We start from the raw sequence: 19,362 nt of genomic DNA, 5'->3' as shown, positions 1-19,362 counted from the left end.
CACTTTTATCCTAATTTTTATTTTAGCAGGAGTTTGGGTCCATTCTGGAAGTGAAGGTTTGGGGTAGGCAAGAACAAAGTGTTTGGAGTATGATAAGGTGCTGATACAAATACTCCCTGGCTGCTCCTCTAGGTACTTGGCCATAGTCCCTGAGAGGCGGTGTTTCAAAGGAACCAAACACTGGAATCCTTACAAGAAGCCTCCGCTGTGCCCATTAGAACAGCATAAGCAATTTTGGAAATAGAGGGGTAGGAATTAAGGTGGCAGTCACATGAGGCGTTTTCTCCCCATCTTTATGATCTCTTACACTGTTGATTGTCATTCTAGAGCACTGTCACCTACTCAAATATTTCAACACCACAGGCAGGACAGGGGGCAGTGGTATCCCCTACCACAGACAAGGAAATGGACCTGAGAATGGTTGCAGTTACTTGCTTTGGGCAAAAAAGTTGTAAGTGCCGGAGCAGGGCTCAGAACCAGGACTCAGATTCCAGTGTGTTGTGCTTTCTATCAAGTGGTAATGACTTTTTGTCTCCTGTGTGGTTCAGCATTGCCTTCCATTTCTGTATACCCGGGTGGCTCTCTCTCCCTTTCTCTTTTTCTCTCTCTCCCTGTCTGTCTACCCATCTATCTCCTGTTCTACTATCCATCCATCCATACATGTAAAAAAGGGCCCAACATGCAAGTTAGTCTTTTAAACAAGGAATGAAATTGACTGCTGGGCAATAGTCAAATAGCTATTGCTGGTGAAATACTTCTTTCATTTAAGCTACACAAATTCATCAATTTGCTGATAATTCAAAAGCATAATATGAGCTATCTGTCAAGATGAAAGTAATTAGTGAGCATTCAATAAAAGGGGACAGTTTTAATTTAGAAAAAAAATTACAAACATTAACGAATTCATGCAATTTTTTGTTGCTGTATGTAAACAATTATTGTGCTAAATACCCTGCCCATTAAAGCCACTTTAGCAAGGTGTAAGTGTGAAAAACTCGGTTGATTATTCATTTGAGTGACTCTATGTACTAGAGTATGATGTTATTAAGTGAAAATGAACTTGAGAAGATAGGCTATTATTAGAAACTGTTATTCTGTCATAGAATTAATCAGACCCCAGCCTTTATTAGTAAAAAGCAGAGAACAATAGCCCTAGGAGGCCAGGAGATAACACCATTTGTCCTCCAGGGAAGGCATAAAGCTCCTTTGCATTAACCCCACTGCATCCCAGGTCAGAGGAATCTAATATGAATGGATCTGATTACAGATATTTAATAACTCTGAGCACTTGGAGGTGGAGAATTTTGAGGGACAAGGAAAGAAGTTTGGATTCCAGGTCAGAATGGAAAGTTTTCCCTTTTCTGCAAATTTGCTCTTTTCTTCTGGGATTGCTTCTGTGAAGAGGGTGAGGGGCTGTGTCCTCTTACAAGCTGTTTCCTTGTCCCCTCCTTCCACCTCCATGGGCCTGTTGATCAGATTCAGATTCCACCTCCCTCTTCCTTGCTTTTACTTGGCACGGTTTTCCTTGGAATGGCCTTACCTGGCCATTTGAATGGCAATAATCAGAGGGCTAGACTATGAGTTTGGGCCTCAAGGAAATGCATAGAGGAAGTGTCTCTCTCAGCATCGTCCCTAAGTCTCATAGCTGCCAAGTGTAAGCAAGAGAGTCACGGAGTCTCCATTAAAGGTTCCATATTGGGTCTGGTTCCAAAGTCTCACTTAGTGAAAAAGAGATAACTTTGCTTTGTCTTATGCTATGTGTGTGGATCCATGCTGCACTGATTATCTATTGCTACATAATAAATTACCCAAAACGTAATGACTTAAAACAGTAAATATTGTTTGTCTCACAGTTTTTTGGGGTCAGAATCCAAGCAGCTTTACTGGGTGTTTCTGGTGGGGCCCTCTCATGAGGTTGCAGTCATGTTGTGGGCTGGGGCTGCCGTCGTCTGAAGGCTGGACTGGGGCTAGAAGATGAATTCCAACATGGCCCTCTCTGTGGCTGTTAGGAGGAAGTCTGGCTCGATTTATTGCTGGCTATGGGCAGGAGTCTTAAATTCTGTATCACCCTAACCTCTCTATAGGACCATTTGAGTGTCCTCCTGACATGGCAGCTGGCATTTGCTCAGAGTAAATGATTCAAGAGAAAAGACCAAGTAAGCAAGGAAGAAGCTACAATGCCTTTTTTTTTTTTTTTTTTTTTTTTTTTTTTTGTGGTACGTGGACCTCTCACTGTTATGGCCTCTCCCGTTGCGGAGCACAGGCTCTGGACGCGCAGGCTCAGCGGCCATGGCTCACGGGCCCAGCCGCTCTGCGGCATGTGGGATCTTCCTGGACCGGGGCACGAACCCGCGTCCCCTGCATCGGCAGGCGGACTCTCAACCACTGCGCCACCAGGGAAGCCCTACAATGCCTTTTATGACCCAGTCTTAGAAGTCACACATCATCATATGCATTCGTTAGAACTTGAGCCCACACTCAGGGGTAGGGGAATTAGGCTCTACCTTTTGAAGGGAGGAGCATCAGACAACTTGTGGGCTTCTTTTAAAACCACTACACGACCCAAAGACTGCTAATGCTCCCCAACCTCTGTGTGTCTCCTGTTATGTTGGGCACAAAGCTAAATCTTAGATCCTCATCCCTTTCAGTCAATGGAGTCAATGGAATGTGAGCAGAAGTGATGCACACCTTCTGCAGGCCTGTCCCCACAGAAGCTCACTTTGCCCTCTTCCCCTTCCATAGTGACTTTGGAGACATATCACAGATGTTGCCTCCGAGATCCTGGCATCACAAGCTGGAAGGAGCCCTGGAGTGAAAAGCAGAATCTCTCTGTTGTCAGCGATGGTCTGTGATCTGAGAAAGCAATACACTTTTATCATTTTAACATGCAGATTTCTGGGTTTATCTTTCAATAGCACCTAGATTTATTTGGTCTAACAGAATATCTTCAACAGGAACTTACAGAATTGATGTAGGGTATGTGTATGAGAGTATGAACACTGTAATTTTTGGAAAAATATAGATTACAATGTTAGTGATAATCTGAGGATAGTTTTTACTTCTTTTGAATATTTGTTTTTGGGGTATTTTCTGATGTTTGTCATAAAAATATAACCTACCTTTATTTAAAAAAATGTATTGAGGCATAATTGACATATAGCATTATATTAGTTTCATGTGTATGACATAACGATATGATATATTTATAGATTACGAAATGATCGCAATAACAAGTATAGTTAACTTCCATCCTCATACATAGTTACAAAAAATTTTTTTCCTGTGATGGGAACTTTTAAGATCTACTCTCTTAGCAACTTGCAAATATGCAATACAGTATTATTGTCTGTACTCACTGTGCTATACATTACATTCTCTGGGACTTCTTTATTTTATAACTGGAAGTTTACACTTTTTGACCTTCTTCACCCATTTCACTCATCCTCTACCTCTGGTAACCACCAATCTGTTCTCTTTATCTATGAGCTTGTTTGTTTTTTTAAAAGTATTTCACATATAAGTGAGATCATACAATATTTGTCTTTCTCCGTGTTCCATATTTCACTTAGCATTTTACCCTCAATGTCCATCCATGTTTTCTCAAGAGGCAAGATTTCCTAAGATTTCATTCCTTTTTATGGCTGAGTAGTATCTATTTATATCTATCTATCTATCTATCTATATCTATCCATCTATCTATCTATCTATCTATCTATCTATGCGCCATATCTTCTTTATCCATATATCCATTGATGGACACTTAGATTGTTTCCATATCTTGGCTATTATAAATAATGCTGCAGAGAACATGGGAGTCCAGGTACCTTTCTGAATTAGTGTTTTGATTTTCTTTCAATAAATAGCCAGAAGTGGAATTGTGAGATCATACGGTAGTTCCATTTTTAATTTTTTGAGGAACCTCCATGCTGTTTTCCATAGTTGCTGCATCAATTTACATTCCCAACAACAGTGCACAAGTGTTCCCTTTGCCCCACATCCTTGCCTACCCTTGTTATTTCTTGTCCTTTTGATGATAGCCATTCTAACAGGTGTCAGGTGATATCTCACTATGGTTTTGATTTGCATTTCCCTGATGGTTAGTGGTACTGAGCATCTTCTCAGTACTTGTTGGCCATTTGTATGTCTCCTTTGGAAAAATGTCTATTTAGATCCTCTGCCTATTTCTTAATTGATTTTGTTTTGCTATTGAATTATGAGAGTTCTTTATATATTTCTGATATTAACTCCTTATCACATCTATGATTTGCAAATATTTTCTCCCATTCAGTAGGTTGCCCCTTCATTTTGTTGATGATTTCCTTTACTGTACAGAAGATTTTTGGTTTGATATGGTGCAGTTTGTTTACTTTTGCTTTTGTGGCCTATACTTTTGGAGTCAGACTCATAACTTATCTTTAAAAAACAAAATGCATATTTTGTAAAGATAACAAATCTTTGTCTCTGTTCTTATTTTTACTACTCTTTTAATTTTTGTTTTTCTTTTCTCTCTCTTTGATAACTTATCTTCTTCAACTTTTCAGCATCCAGTGACCAAGATGCAGCTGATTACCTACCCAAGAAGGCTAATTAAATGCTCTTATCACGCTCTACCTCAGCTGCGATTCTTCCAGATAACAGAGATTCCTAGCAGGGGTGGGGCTAAGTCAGGAGATCTGCTGGGACTCCTGTAGCTTAGACTGGGCAGGAGGAAGAAGCCAGGGCCAATGTGCCAGCTAGAGAAACACAGCTGAACAATAAGAAAGAGGTTTTTATGGCTCTAATTTAGTCTTGGTTTTGCTTTTGTAATTCCTTGCTTTTTGCTTTTTCTTTTCCCCAGTTCCACAAGTTCCTGTCACGTCTCTTTCATCACAACCTCTTCCGTTCTTGTGGTTCCCTGATCCTGTTTCCTGGAGGTCATGCCCTCCACGTCTTTTTGAAGACATCAAGCTAATGTCCTCTATAATTTTCTTTGCTCTTCTTTTTTTCCTTCTTCCCTTCCTTCCTCCCTCCCTCCTTCCCTTCCTTCCTCCCTTCCTTCCTCTTTTGTTGTTTTGTTGTATACTTTTCTACATTTTTAGAGAACATTACCTTTTCCATATGCTTCAAGATATTTTATGAATCACCTTGTGTTTTTCATTTGTTTGTCTGTTTCCACATATTTTAATGGCAAAAGATTTTTCTAGGCAAACAGCTAAATATGCTTGGCCCTAGAGATATTAAAGAGACTCAAAGAGAAATAACAATGGTACCTACCACCTGGGCCCATCATCTCAATATGTATCAAGACATCCTAACAAAATGGAATATTAAACCTCATGTCAAAGGGACTCCTCGAGTATTCTGGGGATGTAAGGGAAGGAGCAAGTAATACTGCCTAGAAGCATCAGGGAAGCTTTGAAAAGAAGGGTAAATTTGACCCATATGTTGAAGAATGGGTCATAATTCACTCAGCAGAGTAGAGGATGAAAGAGTATATGCAAAGTTATGGAGATGAAGACAGCGTGAGAGTGAGTAGTTTGGGATCTTTATTGTGTGGGGTGATGTCTGAGGGCAGGAGATGATGGCAGAGGGGTAGGCAAAGGCCATCATGAAGGGACTCATGCCTGGGCCATGCTGATGACTGTAGCTATAACTTTTTTTTTTGCGGTACGCGGGCCTCTCACTGTTGTGGCGTCTCCCGTTGCGGAGCACAGGCTCCAGACGCGCAGGCTCAGCAGCCATGGCTCATGGGCCCAGCCGCTCCGCGGCATGTGGGATCTTCCCGGACCGGGGCACGAACCCGCGTCCCCCGCATCGGCAGGCGGACTCTCAACCACTGCGCCACCAGGGAAGCCCGACTGTAGCTATAACTTTGAGGGCAAAAAAGAGCAACCCTCGGGAGGATGTGAAGAGTTGTGCATTTTATAAAGCTCTCTGGGGGGCACGGTGGCAGTGTAGAGGATGTATCCAAGAGGCTGCCACCGGAGAAGGGGTGATTTTCCACATTCCTGAGGGACTCCTATAGCTGCAAGTGTCCCTGGGCAAGAAGCTACCAATTATTGTGAAAATACACTTTAATGGTCCTTCATTCAAAAGAATCCAATTAACCATTTTTCTTCCTTCTATGTAAATGTAAATATTTCTGTCATATGAAGCATTTAGACAGCCCTGGATTGCTTTTCCAGTTAAAAACATATTTTATGTGCCTGTACCTTGTTATAGGCTGCCTTTGCCTTTGAATAATCTGAAAATGTCCTCAGTGGTTAAAGCGGTGAGAAGCATTTCGTTTCACCTTAAAGCACTTTCATACCAATTTCACCCCTGCGTCTCCCATGTCCTGTTCTCTGCACTTTGGGGACGTTAACATGCAGGTCAGTGTGTGTCTGTCGCCTGTGCTCTGCCTGCTGGGACCTGGGGAAGTGTGTAAACCTGCCAGTTCCCATCCCAGGAACTCATATTCTCAGCCCCATCGTGGCATCTGCCAGACTGTGTTTGTTCACTGGGGCTTTTGGCAGTTCCAGCTGCTTGTGAAAATAAGATCATTTGTGTTAGACAAAGAAGTGCTGCCAAAATGTGGAGCTTTATGCTGTGTCAGGTGGCGGCAGGTGCTCTGCATGGAGCGGCAGCCATGTCATTAGCAGTTACCTTATGGCAATTTTGTTATGTGGGTAAATCCTTTCTGCATAAGCCCCTCTTTGCATAGGAGCAGAGATGCCCAGAGAGTGAAATTCTCTCTGGCTGTGTCCCTTGATCCCTCAGGGAGTCTCTGTGGCTGAGATTAGATGATGCCTTTCCTGTAGATGATCTTTATTCCACAGGGTGCTTAAAGTCAGCAGGAAGGGAAGCTTCTCCTTGAAACACAGAAAGCAGTGGGTGAGGAATAATCATTGGGGCAAAAGGTGTCCCAGAAATGTCTTTCCCTGAAAAAGCGTGTGGGGAATTTTACTGCATTGCGATTCCTATTAGTTGTTGAGTGGACCTGTTTGGACCATTATGGTCTATATTAGTCTGCTAGGGCTGTCATCACAAAATACCACAGACCGGGTGGCTTAAACAACAGAAATCTATTTTCTTGAAGTTCTGGAGGCTGGGTGTCCAAGATCAAGGTGCTGTTGGTTGGTTTGTGGTGAAACCTCTCTTCCCACCTTCTCACTGTGTCCTCACTTAGCCTTCCCCCTGTGCACGTGCAGAGAGAGAGGGAGCTCCCTGGCGTCTGTCTCTTCCTCTTCTTTTAAGAACACCAGTACTATGGGATTAGGGCCCCACCCTTATGACCTCATTTAACCTTAATTATCTCTGTAAAGGCCAGTCACACTGGGGGCTAGGGCGTCGATGTATGAATTGGGGTGGGTGGGTAGGGTCACCAATTCAGTTTATACCATGGCCTGACTAGAAAAATGAACACAGAGCCTGGAGGCTGTGAAGGCCAGGCACTGGCAGCTTGAGCATGGACCTTAGGGCCAGTTGGATTCCTGGGCATTCTGCTGTAGCAAACCCAAGGGCAGACTCTACCACCTCCTCAAAAGGTTTCCCTAGGGGAGGGTGCCCTGTTGGTCCTTGGCAGGGCCAAAGGAATGGTTGCATAGGATAGAGGTGTGTCTTGTCAAAATAGAAAGAGATGGTTTTGTTAAAATCTTGTGGATACCAGGGCGATCGAAGACTAGTTTTGAGTTTAGGGTCCTAAGGGAAATATAAAAGGAGACAGGCGTTCTCTTGCTTTATACTTGGACTGTAAGATGGTTTTGGTGAAATGGGGAAAATATAGTGCTGTCTTACTCACAATAGCAGAGGTGGCATTAGCGAGCCTCATCCAAGGTGTCAGAACACAGATGGAGAGAAGGTCCATACCATATGTTAGTAACCAGCAGGGCCTTAATGTATGTGATATTCCAAGGAGTTCCCTACAATAAACAGATTCTGGGGAAGCTTGGCAGTAGGTTGTAAGTCCTATAAGAGCAAGAGGCAAATAAAGATCATAAAAGAATAATAATTACTGTTAATTTGACCCTGCTCTGAACTCCAGCCTTTATTCTGGCCCAGGGAAACACAGATTATAAATTTGAAATTGACAGTTAATATGTTGATGTATATATATTTATGTATATGTCACGATAGTAATCTGAATAAAGAGATTAGTCACTGAAGTAACCAAGAGCTATGATTTGTGTCAATTACTCATTCTTTTTTATAATGGCTGATGCCAGTTCAGCACATCAGCACCTTTTTTCAGAGTACTATTGACATATTTGCTAAAATAAGTAAACATCCCTGCTCTTTGCATGGTGTTCAAGAACATTTCCTCTGGAGTTAGATAGCCCAGGTTCACATCCTGATGCTTCTACTTACTAACTCTGTGAGCTTGGGCAAATTAATCGCTCTAATCCTCAGTTTCCTTATCTATAAAATGGACAAATAACATTGCAAAGACAAAAAACACGGTAGTTTTCCGAGGGTGTGCAGAGAGGGGGCAGTTGATTATGATGGGATATCCGTAAAGTGTTCTTGGACTGACCAGTTCTCAGCAGGCAGTGAAGAGATAGGGGAGAAGGAAGCCTGGGAAGGGAGGTTGGGGCCAGATGAGAGAGGACTTAGGACGCCATCCTAAAGGGTCTGCATAAACTCTGAACAACCCTAATACATATGTACTCTTCAGCTACAGAGCTGAAACTACCTGAACTGTAAGAACTTGTTGCTATTTTCTGTCCGTGTATGCACCTAGCTGGAAAGAGTTCATTATTCACAATGTAATAGAGTCATGCACTCTTTACCAAGTCACGTACGGCTCAAGTCATCCAACACAGCTGTGAAACAACAGGGGCCACACGGGCCTCTACATCTTTCTGTTGCAAAAGAGCCTTGGAGCTGCCCTAGGCTTTCCTCCATCCACTTACCTTCCCACCCACCCACCAATGCATGCCCCCATCCATGCCACAAATGTTGTCTGCTCTGTGGATGGCCCTGCCTGGGGTATTGGGATGTGGATATGAATAAAATATGATACCTACCCCTAAGCAGTGCACAGCCTAGTTCAGGACATGTACGTACAAGCAGATGTGCCATGACCCAGTGGGCTAAGTGCTTTAGGACAGGTCAGAATAGAGAGTCACGGGGTCCCTGAGGGAGTGGGTGAGGGAGCGCATCATTGAAGGAGAATTTGAGCTGGGTAGATAGAATTTTCCTGGCACTGGTATCTTGAATGTGAATTGCATGTAAAATAACACATCTTGGGGCTTCCCTGGTGGCGCAGTGGTTGAGAGTCCGCCTGCCGATGCAGGGGACACGGGTTCGTGCCCCGATCCAGGAAGATCCCACATGCCGCGGAGTGGCTGGGCCCGTGAGCCATGGCCACTGAGCCTGCGCGTCCAGAGCCTGTGCTCTGCAATGGGAGAGGCCACAGCAGTGAGAGGCCTGCGTACCGCAACAAAAACACATCTTATTTAGTTGTATTGACTATTTGTTTTCATGGCAAAGGAGAGAAAGCAGCTAAGATTTGCTCAGAGCCTGAATGTGCCAGGTACTCTGCTAGTGCTTCTTTACAAGTCTTCTCATTTTACTTTTGCTCCACTGTGAGGTAAGTACTATGCTTATCCTCTTTTTACTGATGAGGAAACTGAGGCTCAGAGACGGTAAGTAAATTGAATCAAGGTCTCACAGCTAAAAATGGCTTAAGGAGGAAATAAAAGTAGCTTAACGCCTTCTATTTGGGTTTAGAGATAACAACAATGATTTATTGAGTACTTCCTATGTATCAGTTATGGTTCTGAACACTTTCTGTGTGTTAATTTATATAATTCTTACACTCACCCAGAGAGGTGAGCAATTATGATCATCTCTATATTTTAAATGAGGAAACTGAGGCAGAGAGTTGAAATAACTTGTACTGTACTATTCAGTGACACAAGCAGGGCAAGGTCTTGAACCCAGGCAGTCTAGCTCCAGAATACTTTCTCCTGACCTGTAGTTATAGGATCCACACAGGGGTGAGAAGAGCTCAACTAATCTCACGCTATCTGCCCCCATCTTTTCCAGTCCACACTCATCTTACTAACCCAGGGAAAATTGTAGTTCAGGTGAAATCAACTCATAATAGATGTTTGTAGATAAAAATAAGTCACAAAAGTACAACCTGGGGGATGTGCTGGACAAAGTGTGTGTGTGTGTTTGTAACCACGATTGCAATGATTTGCCATCGCAATACAGCTGCTGGGGTTTTTGTACATAAAAGTGTCTCAGACTGCTTTTTGCACCACGTTCTTTTTCCTATTAGCTGCTTCCCTGAGTTATTGTCCCAAGGTCAGTCCAAACTCTGGGTTAGGGACAATTGTCCTAGCTCATCTTATACTGGAAATTGTTCTCTGTCTAGTAATGTTGATCCAGTGTGAGTCCACAGGTCATCTAAATCATGATTGCATGTGTGTGGCAGGGAGAGGCAGCTCAGGCCTCAGCCTGAGAATTGACATGTCCTGGGAGTGAGGGCAGGGCTGAATTTGGAGCAGTGCTTCCCCAACTTTAACGAACTCACGAATCACCTTGGGATCCTGATAAAATGCAGACTCTGCTTCAGTGGGTCTTGGAAGGGGCCCAAGATTCTAAAAGCTCCTAGGTGATGCTAATGCTGCTGGTCCAAGGACCACACCTGGAGAAGCAAGGCCAACCTGCTATAGACAGAAAGAGTGATGAGCATCACTTCTGACTGACAGGCTAGCGCCCTTGAGAGTAGCTGATGGAAGAAAGAAGAGCAGATGCGCCAGGATGTAGTGAAAGCCAAGCTACCCTGCCCATTTCTCTCACCCATGACAGCTCCCAGAGCTACTGAATAGCATGGGATAATAATTAATATTCTTGAAGACATGACCTTCTTTTGAAAATCAGGTCATTATCTTCTGGATTGTACACTGAATAAATTTGGAAGGTGTGAAATATCTGGTAAAAATATTTCCATCAAAAATGCTACATTAAAAACAAAAAGGGGCGGGCTTCCCTGGTGGCGCAGTGGTTGAGAATCTGCCTGCTAATGCAGGGGACACGGGTTCGAGCCCTGGTCTGGGAGGATCCCACTTGCCGTGGAGCAACTAGGCCCGTGAGCCACAAGTACTGAGCCTGCGCGTCTGGAGCCTGTGCTCCGCAACAAGAGAGGCCGCGATAGTGGGAGGCCTGCGCACCGCAATGAAGAGTGGCCCCTGCTTGCCACAACTAGAGAAAGCCCTCACACAGAAATGAAGACACAACACAGCAAAAAAAAAATAAATTAATTAATAATAATAAAAAAAGAATAAGGTCTTTGAATGCAGAGAATGTGCTTTAAGAAAAAAAAAAGGGGGGAGTTGCAGGTAGTGAACATCTGTTGGGAAGAAAAAAATACCTCTGCAGATTTCCCAAAGGATTACGTAAATAAAGCATTATTTAAACTTGCAAAACCATTTTTGAAAACTTCTGGTAATAGAGCCAGAGCCAAGATTTGGGTAGAAATTTTTTTTTGAGTTTTTAGAGATTGGGGAAGAACTGAGTATGATGGAAGAGCTTGTTTCACATCTTCAGGGATATTCAGTCAAGTGAGATTCATTGGTAGAGGAGGATGCTCAAGGCAGACAGGAAAGCTTCGACTCTGTTATTTCAGCAGTTTGGCTGCAGTGGGGTCAGATATGCCTGTGAACAAAGACCCAGCAGGACAAGAACACTGTCATAGATGTCAGCCTGTGATGGGCCCATATGGAGGAGAAGACCGGCCCCTCACACTGCACTGTAAACTTCCATGCCCCAGGAACTAAGCTCACCTCCAGGCAGAGGGATGCGGAGTGGGGTAAAATGTTATACTGACCATTTATCCAAAGGACAGCCAGAGGAAAAATCTAGAAAAGAAAGGTTTACCTTGAAATGGAAAGCTCTAGATTCTCTCAACCAGTGAAAAGTGGGGGCTGAGAACAAATAAAATGCAATTATTGCGAAATAGTTTCATTTTTACATACCCAAGTTGGTGACTTTAAATCTTGTACCTGCACTAGAATTTGGTAGTCTGAATAAAGTAACTGCTAAGTAAATCCCCACTTGTATCCAATGATTTTTATTGAATTCCTAGTATGTGCTAACCACTGTTCTAGGTGCTGGAGAGATAGTAGTGAACAAAATAAGTTTCTGCTCCCTTGGGTGGGAAGGACAGACAGTAAACAAATAAATCTATATGCCAGGTGTTGAATCCTATGAAGTCAAGTAAGGTGGGCATGGAGTGTGCACACGATGCGTATCCTTGTGTGGTGTGAGCAGGGGTATGTCTGGATGGATGTGTGTGTGTGTTTGTGTGTGCGCACGCCCCCGCGCTGCACCTTCTCTTGTACAATTTTCTATCAGCTGATCTGGGAAGACCTCACAGATAAGGTAGTGCCTTATTTTGGAAAAAACAAATCACTCTCTGGGGAAAGTATTCCAGGCAGAAAAAACAGCAAGTGTCAAGGTTTGTGTGGACTTGAATGAGTGAATGGCTGTATTTTCCCTTAAAAAAATCACTAATCCTCTCTCACCCAAATTTTTTGTTTGGATTTGCCTATTTTTGAGCTTTGTACATTTTCTTCTATGACTTGCTTTTTTCTCCTTGCTTAATATAAAGCTTTTGAGATTGCTTCATGGTGACATGTTGCTGTAGTTCACTGATACCCCTACTGTGTCCTATTCCATTGAATGAGCACGCCACCATTTATCCATTCTGTTGTCGATCTTTTGGGTGGTTTTCTGTTTGTTTACTATTATAAAGAATGCTGCTATAAAATACATTCTTACATACTTTTCATGCAAAATTTCTCTTTAAGGCTATGCTTCCCGAGCCGTCATGGTGCATCGAAAAAGATGGTATTTGTTCTGCCTATTGGGGTAAGCTGCAGGGGATTTGGGGGCATCTCTATAGGTACGGGTGAAAAAAGAACTATTTTTATGTTTCATAATTATGTTAAGAAAGTGATTTTTTTAATATTACATAATTATGTTAGGAAAAAGTATAACACTTCTATATAGACTCTTTTCACATTTTTTTAAAAAAAGAAACTTGAGATTTCCTCCTTGAACATACTTTTCTAAAAAATCAGGTTTTATGCATGAAAGAGTTACGTGCAATTTTGATCAAGATTTTAAGTGATGATCTCTTTAAATTTTTGATAGTCTTCATGGACAAAAGCCATTACTCTCAAGGTTATGAATAAAAATGTTAAAACCATGTAATAACAATTGAAGAAGGATACTTAAAGAATCAAACAGCTCTTCCTTTTCTTTCATTGACAAATGTTAGGTTGAAAAATCCCTTGATAATGCAACTGGATTTCAAATTCAATCGCAATTTTTTATATCAACTACTACAAAATCATGAGGAAGCTCTCATTTGCTGAGGAGGCCTGCCTCGTTCGAGCAGTCACCCTACAGCTATATGGATGTCATAAAAGGGAACATCAGCGACAGTCCACTGGCAGCCCCCAATTGAGAGACCTCTGACTAAAGTCCACCTCCTGGGAGTCCCACCACTCCTGCCCAGCCTTCAGCTCCACAGCACAGAAAGCCCCATCCTCAGCTGTACAGTTTGAGCACAGCTACCCGATTGGTGTAGGGGAAGAGGTCACGGCTGTGCCTTGGGCCAGATGGGCTGCTGGAGGACTTGGCTCTTTATGTGGCACAAGAGGTAGAAATCCAGAGTGGACAGGACTCCTCTCCTGCAGGCAGTGCCTGTGGAAGGGAAGCTTGTGTGGGACTTTGCTCACCATGCTTGTAGCCTTCCAGGTGTCTCATCAAACCTGGGCCTCTTCCTCTTCCGCATCCTCTGAGGAGCAGCCGAAGGTCACAGGCAGAAGGTACCCTTGGCTGGAGAGCTTGGCTGCACATGGGAATCATCTGGCTGTTTTAAAAAATACTCATGCCTTGGTCTCACCCCCAGAAATTCTTAATTAAATTAATCTGGGTGCGGCCTGGGCACAGGATTTCTAAAAGCATGTCAGGTGATTGTGACATGCAGCAAATTTGGGGATCCACTCTTAGGAGTGGGCTTAGGCTGTAGGGTTGTGGGTTTTCAACTCTACTTGCCAATACCTAGTTGTGTTACAAAATGGTTACACCCACGCACTTCCCACTACCAGTGCATCTGAGTCCCCGATCATTGCCCTCTAGCCATGCTTGGTATTTTATCAACTTGGTAGGTGTGAAATAGCATTTTACTGTGATTTTAACTTGCATTGTCTTGTCTTCTAACAGTATTGAGTGTGCTTTCATATGTTCATTAACTTTCCTGTCTTCTCTTCTGTGAAATACCTGTTCAGATCTTTTGATAATTTTCTGTTAGGTTGTTTGCTTTTTTCTTCTTGATTTATGGGCACCCTTTTATTCTGGACATGAATCTTTTGTCAGTTAAATATGTTACAAGTCTCTTTTCCCAGGTTGTGCCTATCTTTTCAATATTTTATGGTATCTTAATGAGCAGAAGTGCTTAATTTTAATGTAGTTGAATTTATTAATAGCTTTCAAAAATAGTTTCACCTGTTTCTGTCTTTAAAAAAAAGTCTCCTACTCTAAGGACAAAATGATATTCTCTTATGTTTTCTTCTAAAAAATTTAAAGTTTTACCTTGCATGTTTAAGTCCTTAATTTATTTCTGTCTATAATTGATTTTTGTGTACGAAAGTAGGGAAGCAGGGCTCTTTTCATTGCCTTCCCATGGGGGTCACCAACTGTCCCAGCATCATTATTAATGTATTCATTCTTTCCTCACTGATCTGCAATAGCCTGTCTCTCAGGTCAGGGGATAAGCTATTGCATGTCAATCCCACGGCACACATGATTCAAATTTGTGCTTCCAAAACACTGTAAATACCATTAGCTTTCACCTATTCACCACTGTTCTAATCCTCACAAAAATCACATGAAGAAGGATCTTTCTCATGTGCTTTTTACAAAAGGGAAAAGAGGCTCAGAGAGGTTGTCAGTCGTCCAAGGTCACACAGCCAGGGTTCAAATGCAGTCTGGCTCCAGAGTCTGTGCCTTGACCACTGTGCCGTGCTGCCTCTGTAAATGACTACATATTCTGAACTTTTACAGTTCCACACTCATAATTATTCATCATTAGTGCCTCTACTGTATTGATAAATGACATAGAAGTTTAAATATACAGATTAGAAAACATGAGATAGATGATTCCTAAATGAGGCCCTTTTTAAAATCACTGTATTTTTAAACATTCATAAAAACCAAGAAATCTACAGAGGCCTTCAATTCTCAGAGTCTCCCGATGACTGTAAACATCCTGTCACTCAAGCTGGCAGGTCACAGAGTCCACAACTACGCCTCCCTTAGGCCAAGTTCACCTTGAGAGTTAGCACTGCAGCTCTTGGTTATTTTCAAAACCAGAAAAAAAATAACTTCTCTGTTTTAAAAAAGGAAAACAAGTTAGAAGAGACCTGGCTCCTCTGAGCACTGACTGGGCCTGGGAGGCTGGGGGCAGAGGGGGTGGGGTGGACCAGATGCCAGAGGGGACGCAGGACTTTGGTTCAAAGGTGCCCACTGGGCTGAGATCAGGTCTCTGCTGCTGGAAGGGTTGGTTGGAGGCCTGTTGAAGTCAGAGCATGAGGAACATCTGTTTCTTTCTCTTTTCTGAAAGCTGCCAGGCGAGTAAACTGATCTGCAACCGGAGGGTTTTTGTGTGTGATAACTGGGTTCTTCTGCAAACAAGTTGGCATGCAACATCGGCTGTCGGCAAGTCTAATGACCTTTTGGACGACTACAGAAAAAATTGCCAAATGGCTTTAAAATAACTGGGTATCCTGACGTCTTCATCAACCTTTTTCGGAGCACTGTTTCCAGAAGAAAATGAGTAGAATGATATTCATGCCTGGGAAGCCTGTTTACCTTCCCTAAGAAGTTGTTCTGCCCCACTGCAGCCTGAAGAGGCAAGGCGCCATCTACCTGTCTCCCACTTGCACGTCAGCTCCAGGGAGACCTGGTTCACAGATGCTGGAGTCACAGTTCATCTTCCACTGTCTTTATGGACACCAGTTGCTGCCAGTGCTGATGGGCAGGCAAGAGTTGAGTATTTAATGCCTTTCCCTCGCCACTCCCACCTTCCCCAGATGAGAAACAGTCACACATAAACAAACCCATCCAGATGTCAAGCATGAAACCAAAAGTTTAAATTCCAGACCTTTCTGGGAATCACCATTCCTGAAGATGGGGTGAAAATAACAAGCCTTTGTTCTACAAATGGAACGCATTTTTACATTGAAATTCCTAAAGACTGGGACAAGATGCATTCTTCCTTTTGTTTATCTTTCCATGAGGCTGAAAATTAATGTCTTCCTTTACATAGAGATGAAAGGATTTTGGAAAGAAGAAATGGGGCTGGGGCTTCCCTGGTGGCGCAGTGGTTGAGAGTCCGCCTGCTGATGCAGGGGATGCGGGTTCGTGCCCTGGTCCGGGAAGATCCCACATGCTGCGAAGCAGCTGGGCCCGTGAGCCATGGCCGCTGAGCCTGCGCGTCCGGAGCCTGTGCTCCGCAACGGGAGAGGCCACAACAGTGAGAGGCCCACGTACCGGGGGGAAAAAAAAAAAAAATGGGGCTGGACTGTGAAATCACAAATAGAGATTGGTTGGGGCAGGGGAGAGGATTCTTGTTTCTCACTAATAAGGGAGAAGTGAGTGGTCATGGGTCCCACTCTGATTTCCTTGGGTAGATGAATTTAACGTAATTTTGTTCTTTTTTGGTCAAGGCAATTAATTAGAGGCTTAACTAAATATGATTTGTCATATTTTTCAGATTATTTGAAAATTCACAAATCTCTTGTGAAACAAATCATGTGCTTTTAGTCAGAAAAATGTATACTGTGCCTACCTGAGGCCCTTCTATCCAAGAGCCCAAGGACGGGCTGGTCCAAGACCTGTGGGGCAGTTAAGGTCAGGGTGAGCACAACACTTCCGAGACAGCCTCTTCTTTCCCATAAGGGCTGGGTGAAGGTGCAGACTGAAGCTTGGGAGTCGGTGGTGTGTAGCCATTCGTAATGAGAACGTTAGCAAAAGCGGTGGGAAGGGCCCAAAGGGCTCTCCGTGGCCCATGAAACCTCAGCACCACCTGGGGACTCGGGAGAACTATGGTTGTAGTGGGGAGAAGAGAGGGCTCATGAAGTGAGAGCCCCTTCTCACGAGCCACATTTCTCCTTAAAAGAGCACAGTCATGCATCTGCTGTGTTGCCTTTGTCATTCCATCACTTTAACAAAAATGCACAAAACCAATTACTATGAAGACATGGAAACCCAGACAAATTGTCCCAAGAAGTATCACTTGTTGATGGCAGAGCCAAGTCTTAATTAAAAGCTGAGTCTCAGGACTCCCGATATGAGGGCACCCACAGCAGGACGCTGCTGAGTGCTAACTGCCTCGTGTCACCTTTAGGTCATTTTGCTGTAGGAGCTTAGCATTTATACCAAGAAACGAAAGCTTATTTCGGCAGCTGGAGACGGGGAGGACAAAAGAACATATAATAAAGGTAATATTTCTTTTGTTAGTAGACTTCAGAGCTAGGCAGAAGGGACTGGGGAATAAATCATTTAAAACCATGAGACATGTCTAAACCCACTGATCTACACGAAGCTGGCGTCTGTGACTAGACATGAGGCTTCCATCTGTCTGGTTTCCTCTGGGTAGTTTTAGTCTACGATTCTTCCTGCTAAAGGAAAGATGCTTAGTACACAGTTCAGTGGCACTTAATGCAAATCTGAACTATGTGAATTTGAAACAGCGTGACCTGGAAGTAATAACAAGGTCTCAACTGGTTACTCAAATTTGAAATTAAAAAAAGCTATAAATTCCTCAAATTAAAAACAAATTCACACAACTGATTACCTTTGGAATGGATCAACAACAAGGCCCTACTGTACAGCACGGAACTATATCCAATCTCTTGGGATAAACCATAATGGAAAAGAATATTTAAAAAGAATGTCTATACGTGTAAAACTGAGTCACGTTTTTGTACAGCAGAGATCGGCACAGCATTGTAAACCAACTATACTTCAATAAAATAAAAATTCTCACAATTTCAAAGCAGGGGGCCTGTATGAATTGCATCCTGTGTTCACACTATTGCCAGCCGACAGTGTCACTTCAGCTGCTTAATGGAAATACCCTGCTTTCCCTGTCAGAGGGTTGTGGGTCACCCTCAGGTCTGCATGCACCAGAATTTCTGCAAGGGGTTTTGATCCCTTTTGTGCTGTTATTTTAATATTCACTGCTACTTAAACATTTAAAAATTTCTGTATCACATAACTGTATCATCCAAGATGTCACTGTCATATTGCTTGTGCAAGTGCTGAAAATCAGGTCTGAAAATCAGTAACTTTGCAGTGAAATTTACATAAAATGCCATTACACGAGCCAAGTGACCACTGGGATAGGCCAGGCAATAAATTCAATGAGTCCCCAAAGGAAAATATTAGAGAAGAGACTGAGAAAAGAAAAAAAGAGATATTAAAGAACAGCATGATAAATACATCTTGAGATAATTGTCCCTCCACCTTGCCCTCAACTATTGTTTTTCCTTTAGAAAAATTAATTATGATAGCTTTATATCATATGATGTTTTGGGGAATGAATCCTTGATATAAATAAGGATACAGTGTACCTAAGTTATGGGTTAAGCTGCGTCCCCTCCAAAATGTGTTGGAGTCCTAGCCCCCAGGGCCTGTGAATGTGACCTTATTTGGAAATAGGGTCTTTGCAGATGATCAAATTAAGATGAGGTCATTAGGGCGGTCCATAATCCAATAGGACTGGTGTCCTTATAAAATGTGGAAATGTGGATGCACAGACAGATATGTACAGAAGGAAGATGATGTGAAGACACAGGTAGAAAGCCGTCTACAAGGCGAAGAGCTCCTGAGGGTAGCACAAGCTGGAGGAGAGGCGTGGGACAGATTGTCCCTCACAGCCCTCAGAAGGCAGCAACCCTGCTCACATCTTGATTTCAGACTTCTGGCCTCCAGAACACTGAGATAATAAATTTCTGTTGTTTAAGCTACTCAGTTTGTGATACTTCGTTATGGCAGCCCTAGCAAACTAACGCACTGACTGACTTTTGTTTAAATAACTCATTTTTGAAAAGGGTACAAAGGTTCCCAATGTTTTGGCCAACAGAGGACCCTGAGGAATGCCTACCTGTTAGGTTACCAGTCCCAAAGGGAGAGCCTTTGCTTTCTCACAGCCATTTACATAAGTTTATCAGGTAAACTTCGAGGCTGATTGATTGTACAGCAAAAGGGAGACCTTTGATTCGGGTGAGGACACTGCAGGGCGATTTGGAGCATCGCCTGGATGACCAGGCGCACTTCCCAGCTCCCACTTACAACAGAGCTGGAGTACGTTGGTGGGAA

At 43.0% G+C, this 19,362-nt stretch overlaps 1 protein-coding gene across 1 annotated transcript in view; it reads left to right on the top strand.

Annotated features, from left to right (window-relative positions):
* The window catches only part of LOC116759140, a 51,901-nt gene extending 35,460 nt beyond the window's left edge, over positions 1-16,441 (top strand). Inside the window, exons 4-5 of the mRNA XM_032642573.1 lie at positions 12,780-12,840; positions 15,602-16,441. Of these exons, the coding sequence (XP_032498464.1) occupies positions 12,780-12,840; positions 15,602-15,755 (215 nt within the window). The 3' untranslated portion in view covers positions 15,756-16,441. The remainder of the gene's footprint in view (positions 1-12,779; positions 12,841-15,601) is intronic.
* The last annotated feature ends 2,921 nt before the right edge of the window (positions 16,442-19,362 follow it).

This window comes from Phocoena sinus, chromosome 9 (assembly GCF_008692025.1).
Source record: "Phocoena sinus isolate mPhoSin1 chromosome 9, mPhoSin1.pri, whole genome shotgun sequence".
In the NCBI taxonomy this organism is placed as follows: Eukaryota; Metazoa; Chordata; class Mammalia; order Artiodactyla; family Phocoenidae; genus Phocoena; species Phocoena sinus.
This window is presented reverse-complemented; position numbering and strand designations above follow the sequence as displayed.